Genomic DNA, 10431 nt, shown 5'->3' on the forward strand with positions numbered 1-10431 from the left:
CCACAACCACCCATCTTATTTCTTTTAAGATTTATTTTAATATTATCCTCTGATCTAAACTCCAAGTGGCCTCTTTCCTTCATGTATTCCTACTGGAATTTTGTACACATCTCTCTTCATTCCCACATGACCTACATGTCCTGACCTCTCATCACAAGAGAACTTGCAACCTCTCCATTTCTCCAGCCAGCAAAAAAACTTCAGTGGTCTACATGCAATAGCATACTGGTATCTTCATCTGCCTGGAATATGTCTAGTGCAGTGATTAAACAGGTAAAAGAAATAAACACACTAAATACTCTTTTTTTTTATAATTTATTTAATATGACAGCATAATCTGTAAGCTGATGAATACAAAAACTTTATTTCTTCTTTGACACACCAACAGTTCTTCCACGCCTTCCTGTTGTCTTTGTGTGCTGGCCACGAACCCTCAAGCTGAAAGTAAACAACAATGTCATAGCAGATAAATATCCAAAATGGAAACAGTAACACAGTTACAAGCAGCACTTGTTGTGGCCAACCATTCAGTACACCTGCTTCATATCTGTGAGGTCCAGGATTCAAATACTGGCCCAGAGACCAGCTATCCTGATGCTCAGTTGCTCCAGGCAAATTAGGCCAAATTCATTACGCTTTATCATCCTATGACTCAACTACGTGATCTGAGCTACTCAAAGTACCAAAGAAACAAAGAGTAAACACACAACACTTCAGTCAACATTCACATTACACATCAAATTATTGGCTCCAAGGCACAACATGTATTTGAAACTTTATAGATCATGTTGTTGTAATGACCCACATGCATCTTCCATTTTTTTACATTGCATTCCATGGATCCAAAGTTAGTCAAAATGACTGTAGGATGTGGAATATGTCATATAAATAAAAACATATGTACAGACCCAATCGAGTTATCACACAAGAGAAACCAAGAATACACAGTGATAAGTTATTTTCTAGACAACAGGTACTGTAACCGAGCTGCCAGCCTCAGCTTGATTTAATTTAGTATCCTGTATTGATCCATATTAATTACCACGTTCGGTTAGGTTTACTTGTACATACAGTAAACGGACAAGAGGTACATAGGCTATTTCTTGCTCTCAGGAAGGAGGCTTAGCCTGACTCTCAAATGAAAAAAAGAGGAAAAACGACTGGTTATCACAGATGCAAAGTGAAACAGGAAGGACACCCACAGATTTCTTCTTAGAAATTTACAAGAAATTTTGCTTCTCAGAATCCTTTGAGAACATGATATATGACAGTTTTGAACATCCTAACTTAAAGGGAGGTGGTTTCCTTAGACCCAAGCCAAGCTTAGCATTTATCAAGTTACTGTCAAAAATTACGTTCAGCCTTAAGAGTCTAAATCCCCTGTAATCCTTAAACAGATTGGAGGAATAGTTAATTAAGTGTACTCCTATTTTTCAAAAGTGACCAATCCTTGAAATTTAGGGAGTTGACTTGTGGACCAAGAGAAAACAGTCGGGACTCCGAGTTTTGAGAAGTCATTCTGCTAAGTTAGTTGTTTTCCGGCTCAAGAACCATTTGGACGCAAAATCTGCATCCCTCCCAAATTTGTAATAAATTATGTAAAATTTGTGGACGTACTATGCTTAAAGTGTTCAAAAGTATAAGCTGTGTGTCATAAAGTGTGATTGAAACAGTAAATTGAAGTACAAGTTAAGTGGAATTTATAATATCGGAATTATATTTGAAACCCAGTGAACAGTTCAGTATTCGGACAAAAATCAGTGTGATACCCAACTTAATAAGCAAGGGTAACCAAGTGTTTCCAAGGCAGTCATCATCAACCTAGCAGGAATAAAGTGTCTTGTGGAACAGTGTGTGTGTGTGTGTGTGTGTGTGTGTGTGTGTGTGTGTGTGTGTTATCACAGGAGTTTCCCACTCCCCTTTCTAAGTGAGACCCTGCCAAACGACCTTGAGAACAGTATCTTAGCTCTACAGAAGAACTAGCTATCCACCACAGTACCCCCTTATCAATCCTTCAACTCTTTCATACACTGTAAACTGACAGCATCAGTTTACTGGCACCCAAACTAAACCTATTATCCTAAAGATCGGGGGTGTGTAAGTATGATGAAGTGGATCAGGGTAAAGCCAGCCCAGCAGCCAGCAACCAGTGACGACAGTTAATGTAAGTGGACATTCAAAGTCGACAGAAAAAGAGATTGACACAAGAATGGGAGGGGGAATGGTTATAAGAAAAACTGATGACCAATGTGTGGGGCTTGGAATCTCAGTGAAGCGGTCAGTTATAGTATTCATCAACAGAGTAGAATGAATGTGTATTTAAGTATTGTTTCAGTGCTATTTTAAATAGTGACTTTTCATTCATAAGACCTTTGAGATCAGATGGCAGGTTATTAAAAATATTGATCCCAGCATAATATGCACTTTTCTGAAAGCATGAGAGGTTAGCAATTGGTTTATGAAGACAGTGTTTGTGTCTTGTGTTAACACAATGTTGTATTTTAGCGTCCTGTTGCACTGATTTTCGTCCATGATATGTATGCAGCGTCCGTCTTTTAGGGCACTCAATTTCACTTGTTATTTCACAACATGTTTCGGCACTATAGTGCCATCATCAGGAGCTCCATTTACGCTAATCTATTTCATTGCTTGCCATTATGTCATTGTAAAATTTAAAAAGTATTTAAAAATGTTTGTCAATTATAATAAATATTTATATACTAAAAACTTGTTAAGATTATTTATCTTATCTGCCCTAATTCTAACACCGCGCATAGTTCCATCACTATGGGAGTCGTTCCTCTTACTCACAGTGTATATTGTGTCTCGCGTTGTGTGTTCCCGCAACCAAACAGGGAACACACAACACGAGACACGATATACACTGAGAGTAAGAGGAACGACTCCCATAGTGGTGGAACTATGCGCGGTGTTAGAATTAGGGCAGATAAGATAAATAATCTTAACAAGTTTTTAGTATATAAATATTTATTATAAGTGACGAACATTTTTAAATTTTACAATGACATAATGGCAAGCAATGAAATAGATTAACGTAAATGGAGCTCCTGATGATGGCACTATAGTGCCGAAACATGTTGTGAAATAACAAGTGAAATTGTGTTAACACCGTGTACATCCGCATTTGACTGAAAATGTTCTTCGTTATTTGTAATGAAGTTTATTAATGAATATATATATATATATATATATTCACAAGGAAAAGTTAAAATCTGTAGTCTCTTAACTAGACCTCTACAGGAATTATGGGATTTGACACCCATCATGATTCTAACAATATTCTTCTGCAATGTATATACCTTTTTACTGTCATATGAATTACCCCAGAAAATTATTCCATACTTCATTAAATAGTGCAAATAAGCAAAACAGATTGATTTGAGTGTTAATGTTACTAATATGTAACATGAATCTAACTGCATAACATGTTGTACTCAACTTTGGAATCAACTGATTGATATGGTTTTTCCAGTTTAAACTACTATCAATTTGCAAGCCAAAGAATTTTGTGTTTACTCCCTCTTCTATATATTTATCATTATATCCTATGTTTAATGGATATTGTGGTGAGCTTCTGTTATAAATTTTATTACATTTGTTTTTTCTAGGTTCAGGGACAGATTGTTTGCAGAAAACCATTTACTTATTTGAGAAAGAACCTTGCTTGATAACATGCAGAAATCATCTAAATTTTTACCAGAAATTATAACACTAGTGTCGTCTGCAAATATTATAGGTACTGATGAGGTCCTTAATATAAATTATGAAAAGCAAAGGCCCCAAAATTGACCCCTGTGGAACTCCATGTTTTATTATTCCCCAGTTTGAGTAGGTACTTTGGATTGAATTTGATGATTTTATTTCAATCTTTTCTCTTCTGTTAGGTAGGATCTGAACCAACTTAACATTGTTCCTTGAATGCCAAAAAAAAATTTAATTTAGTTAATAAAATTTCATGATTTACACGCTCAAAAGCCTTTGCCAAGTCACAGAATATTCCAACATGCATTTTTTATTAATAGATTTCAACACACTGACTGTTAACTTAAAGGTTGCATTTTCAATGGAAATTCCTTTCCTAAAGGTGAAAAGTATATGTGCAGTTTTTAATCTGAGGGGTATAAATTTCTGCTGTATTTAACCTATGGTACCTCTTCAGACTTCTATATCTCTCAAGCCTTGAGGTGTCAATACCAATGGATACAGGATCTAGCATTAAATTCCTTTGTTACAAGTACATTACCTAGCAGAGTTGGTTGAGGAACTATGCTACAAGCCAGAAGGTTGTGGGTTCAAGTCCAAATGAGGTCAATGGATTTTCTTTTATTGACCTAATCCTTCTGGCTGCACTATGGCCCTGGGGTTGACCCAGCCTCTAACAGAAATGAGTACCAGGAATATTCTTGGAATATTCTGGGGGGTAAAGCGTGGTCGGTGTGCAAGACTGACAACCTTATCGCCATCTATGAGCCGATTGTCTAGAAAATGTGGGAACCTCAACATCTCACAACTCTATGGGCCTCCACGGCCTGTTACAGGGATACCTTTACTTTACTTACTTTATGAGTACATTACCAAGATATGGACACTGAAATAGCATATAATTTAAAATCGTATATGGGCTTTACAAATATAGCTACTACTACTCTCAAATTCTGCGACGTTCGGTGACTCACCCCCAATAATGTCGCATACCACGGTGAGCACGAATCTTCTTCAGTCTCTCAAGATCTTCACGCAATTTACTGTCCAAGTAACTGGATGTGAGCTGTGAATAAAAAGAAACCACATGTACAATATAAATATGCCAGCTGAAGCAGAGACATATAGTTAACATGCATAATTATTCTAAATAAGAACATGTTTGCTACAAATTCTCCAAGCACTGCACACGACAGGAATGATATGTTGTATCATCACAATATAGCATACAAATTACAAACCTTCTATCAGGGATAGAAGATGCTGAACCTGAATGCAATTACTATAGCACAGGCTACCAGCTGCACGCACAGTGAGCAGTACATGAGCCGTTTAATGTGCATACCTTCCAGAGAAGGCATGAATGTTCAAAGAGACCCAACTCACCAAAGGCTGAATTTGAAACACAACATTAGAGTTTCATGCCTTCACCACACAGAAGTTTTACATGTGAAATTTGTTCACACAGAACTTGTAATCATTAACATAATCATGATCCCTTGCACTGATAACCAAAACACAGAACTATCTGCTACAGGCACAAATACTGCTTAGAAATAACTGCAGTTACACAGATAAAATCCACATATATCTCACTTCTGAGCTCATAAAATGCCCTTTCCAGTCAGGGATTAATTATGCACCACACCATGAAGGCATATGGGTAAGTGGGAATATAGTTCTTGCCATTCTTGACCTTGCCACTGAATAGAGGTGGGTGGTCAGCTTAAGCCCTGGCTGCTTGATAATACAACAAATATTAAATACCTGAGAGTATTTTCCATCCACAATGTCCTTCTGTCTGTTAAGGAACCAGTCAGGAATCTTGTACTGACGAGGATTTGACATAATAGTTACGATTTTTTCAACCTGTAAACAGAAAACAAATGTGCTGGAACAACAGAACAAAAAACAGGCTAAAAAATTGTAATATATGCACCTCAAGTAAGAATACAACAGTAATACAGGGTTATTAAAAAAGAATGAACCGATTTCATGATGCACTGCTTCAGTCCTCAAGCATCTTCAAGGAATGAGTTATCTAAGTTGTGAATGGCTGCCACAGGGGCGCTGAAGTCGCGTCATTTTTCCAGCAACGTTCAATTTTTCGTTTACCCTCGGAATGGTGAGTTCTCAGCAAAAGGCGTTCTGCGTTCTCGAGTTCCCGAAAAAAATTTGGTTGTCACTGTGCAGCATGCTCTTCGAAGGCGATTCGGCATTAATCCACCCTGTCCTAAGAACATTCGATGGTGGTTTCAACAGTTTAAAGAGAGTAGATGTCTGTGTAAAGGAAAAAGTCCAGGACGACGAGTCTCAGAGGAACAAGTGGCGAGAATCCATGCTGCCTTTGAGAGGAGCCCGCAGAAGTAAAAAAATCAAGCTAGCCGTGAGCTTGCGATCCCTCAATCCACTGTCTGGTGTGTGCTAACGGTACGTCTACATTTGAAAACATACAGACTGCAGCTCGTTCAGGCACCTACCAATGACGACAAACGGAAGTGGATGGAATTTTGCGATTCGATGCTGGAGATGATGGAAGACGAAACCTTCATTTCACATTTAATTTTTAGTGATGAAGCGACTTTTCACCTGAGCGGCACAGTCAGTCGTCACAATATGCGTATTTGGGGAACAGAGCACCCACATGAAACAGATGAGCACAAAAGAGATTCCCCTAAGGTGAACGTCTTCTGTGCTGTGTCTCAGGACAAAGTTTATGGTCCCCTTTTCTTTGAAGGAAACACCGTTACAGGACAAACCTATCTCCATATGCTCCAAAACTGGCTCTTCACTCATTGCAAGCAGATTCGCATTACTTCATTTTTCAACAAGATGGAGCACCGCCCCATTGGCAGCTGATAGTGCAAGTTTTTTTAAATGAAAAAGTGCTCCAGCGATGGATTCGTCGGAAGGGGGTCCAAGACCTCGCTCTTTGTGCTTGGCCTGCAAGATCCCACGACCTCACTGTGTGTGATTTCTTCTTGTGGGGATATGTAAAAGATCATGTTTATGTTCCACCGCTACCCACCAACCTCGATGACCTTAAACATCGAACAACAACAGCGATTAACTCAGTGCATCGTGATATGCTGATACGCGCCTGGGAGGAATTCTCTTATCGCATTGATGTTGCCCATGCTGCAGGTGGTGGCCACACTGAACACTTGTACGACAGGAAATAAGTTGATTGTGAGTAGAATACTTGTGACTTGGCTGGAGGTTTGTATTACTTTCCTTTAATAAAATATTGCGTAATAAAATCGGTTCATTCTTTTTTAATTACCCTGTGTATTCACTGAGCTTTGTTAAATGGTAAGCATTTGCAAGAATAACTTTTTCTAAGACAAGAATTTGGGAAAAAATTTTGGAATCAGGATGAGAACAAGAATTCTTCTAGCAGACAAATTTTTCATGTAACAGCTTATAATACCAGCCACTTTTTCACAGGGTATTAAAGTGTACCAAAATTTAAGATGATTCCTAATACAAGATGACGCTGCATTAGAAAACACATATCCATAGAAGAAGTAACTTTATGAATTAATTTCATGATCTTACTACAACCATGTGAAAGAAATTAAATATTATAATCCCACATTTGATCAAGCCACATGTTGCACTTACAGCCTGCTTCATGCTGGTTTCTAGCTTAGTTGACTCTTAAACTCTGAAAATGGAGATTCTTGTAAGTGTGAGTTTAGCAGCTATAAAACTGAATTGATATAATGTCCTTATAAAGCCGGGCCCAGACTTGTTGTGTATCCCCGTATCAGATCAGTGTGGATGGTACCCCGTATCATCCTTCCATTGCAAAATGGTGATATGCAACGGGCTGTTCGTTCACTTGGCAGTCTTTTCCCATCGCATCAAAGGGACGACACGCGTTGCAGTGGTTCCAGTCTGGACGTGCACGTGGTTGCATCGCGCTTTGCTTATCGGCTCCGCACAAAAGACAGCTGGAGTTTAGTCATCACCGGTGTGCGTTCTTCTATTTTTGATTCTTTGTTTATACTCTGAATGGAGTGGAGTAAGGAGAGCACTATATATTTAACTGATGAATATAAGAAGAGGGACGTGATTTGGAATCCCCAAAACCCAGAACATTACAATAAAACAAAAAAGCAGGACACATGGGAGGAGATAGGAAAGGAACTGAACAGACTGACTGAAAATTTAGGTCTGCCAAAAGATTGGACACACTGTATACTTTCCTACTGGCACAGATCGGTGATATCCACAAACATCATGATTTCTTTCTTCTTTCCCTTATAGCATAGTGAAGATAGATGTACGCGGCCGCTGCTACCGTCAGGTTAGGTGTAGTCATTGCTGATTGAAATCTGGCTGAAAGCTGAGATTCAGCTCGTCATTTCTACGTTGCCTTCTTGGAAGGAGAAATTCTGCCGCGTTGCATCAGTCAATACGCAATGGAGATACGCAACAAGTCTGGACCCGGCTTGACATGAGCAGTCTACAAAGTGTCAAATTACATAACAGACTGTACTACTGAAATGTTGCCTACAGATTATAAACTCTCCATCACAGAAGGACGAATGGAACTACTGTGACACAGGCTACCAGATACAGACACACACAGCAGTATGGGGGCCCTTTAATAAGGTCCTACACTTCATTCAAAGTGTAGGATTAATAAAGGGTCAATCCAAAGGGGAAGCACAAGCCACACAACAAAATCAGAGGCTGGGAAGCAACTAAGTCAACCATTTAAAGGAATCATAGCCATCTGATCCACCATATACCCCCGTGAAATTTTACCATCAACTCCAATGGACATGAATGTTTTTTTTTAATGCTAGTGGGGTGGGGGTAAGTCCCTCGTACTGCAGCCACTTCTGGCCTATTGTACCAGCCCCAGATAATAGGTAAGGGCGATTGTGGAGCAATTGGTGGAATGAAGATTGGGAGGGGAAACCAAAGTACTCAGAGAAAACCTGCCCCAGCGCCACTTTGTCCACCACAAATCCCACTTGACCAGACCCATGATCGAACCTGGGCTGCCGCAGTGGGAAGCCAGCAACTAACCACTTGAGCTATGGCGTGGACATGAACACTTAATTCTCAACCCCTTCTTTATTGCTGGTTTCAACCACAACCCTACAAAACCCAATGACTCATCAGTCAATCACCCACCACACATTTAGCAAGGCAGCTACTGCGAGATCCATGAATGTTAACTTTTATTATTTCCTCGTTATTAATACCAAATGTTTCTGCCATCTACATACTAGTTAACAATGCATAAGTAAGAGTGCAGAGAACTGAGTGTCAGCATGTGTGTGACAGAACGACTGGTCTATTCACCTATATTTTCAGGTTTTCTGTGCATGTTTCAAGGACACTATGCAATCCAATTTCTTAGTAATGTCTAGCATAGTATTTCAAAAGTAAATAATTATAAACACAATTTACTCATACTGAAATTGTGTTAATATTAAAACAAAAAGGATCAACTGTACTGCACAAAACAAATTTAAGTATCAGAAACGCTATTCTGATTTTTTTTGTAGATCTCAGAGTCTTGCATCGATTCTGATGGGAAATTAAGTTTAACGATGTGATCTCATGCTATGCAACTCATTTTTGGACTGTAAATGTTGCGTAAATCGAGGAGTGCCTGTATAAATGAGGCAGGTTAATTAAAATGTTCACATCAAACACAGGGTGTAGACATCTGTCCAACATCTTATTGAAAACAGTGTGAAGAAAGTGTGGCAGACTGATACCAATATTTCAGTGGGACCTCAATCCTCCATTTCCACCATGAGAATGACAAGTTCCTGTGAAATGTTGCTATCTACATACTAAACTATATATACAGTGTCACATTCTAGGCTGTAAACTTAACACTAACTGCTGTAAGAACTTCCAATCTTATATAGTCTGAAATAAAATTGTCATTAATATTTAATGTTGCTTTAGAATACATTAAAAATAAAGTTCATGGAAATCTGGATAAACTCAGACTGATCACACATCACATTTCAGTCTATGCTGATATTATTTTGACACTGATACCATAAAGTAAAACATACGATCTGTTAATAGTTATCCTAGTATTAAATGTAGTTAAAACCACATACATTGTCTGATCATCAAAATGGAGGATTAAATTGGAATAACAACTAATTAACCGTTCAGCGTGGTTTGACGTGTATGTTTCGTCAGGTATTTAAATCGTCTGGGGGGGTTCGACGTGTATGTTTCGTCCAGCTGCACACCTATGTTATAACGCCCATAATAATTGATGGATTTGCTGTAGATTGTTAGATTTTTCACTGGCCTGTTGTCAGGAGTACCGTATTTAACCCTTTGACGTGGTCATTTAAATTCCGCGGCCGCGGCTCCTGCGGTAATATATTCAGCCGGCCATTTAAATTTTGCTCGAAAATTATTTATTCATCATTGTTCTTAAATTCTATGAGATAGGAACATGAAACTTTCACTAAAATGATCTTAAAAGGTGGTTTTATAACCTTACCTTATAATATGAACCCCCTTTATATCTTCAATGGAAGCAGGTTGTTTAGTATTTGAGCAGTGAATGGTACGCTTTGAAGGATGAAACTTTCACTAAAATGATCTTAAAAGATGGTTTTATAACCTTGCCTTATAATATGAGCACCCGGTATCTCGGCTATGTAAGCAGGTGACGCCTTGAAGCATTAGTCTAAACACAGCGCTGGCTCA

General features: G+C 38.6%; 1 protein-coding gene across 2 annotated transcripts in view; it reads right to left on the reverse strand.

Moving 5' to 3' along the window:
- Positions 1–296: 296 nt before the first annotated feature.
- LOC111875104 (40S ribosomal protein S18) overlaps positions 297–10431 on the reverse strand; it is a 15894-nt gene continuing 5759 nt past the window's right edge. For both annotated transcript variants that reach the window (XM_023871168.2, XM_033755719.1), the window contains 3 exons: positions 5491–5592; positions 4698–4789; positions 297–438 (listed from right to left, as the gene is read on the reverse strand). In XM_023871168.2, coding sequence (XP_023726936.1) covers positions 363–438; positions 4698–4789; positions 5491–5592 — 270 coding nt within the window. In that variant the 3' untranslated portion in view covers positions 297–362. The remainder of the gene's footprint in view (positions 439–4697; positions 4790–5490; positions 5593–10431) is intronic.

Source organism: Cryptotermes secundus, unplaced genomic scaffold (assembly GCF_002891405.2).
Source record: "Cryptotermes secundus unplaced genomic scaffold, Csec_1.0 scaffold4623, whole genome shotgun sequence".
Classification (NCBI taxonomy): domain Eukaryota; kingdom Metazoa; phylum Arthropoda; class Insecta; order Blattodea; family Kalotermitidae; genus Cryptotermes; species Cryptotermes secundus.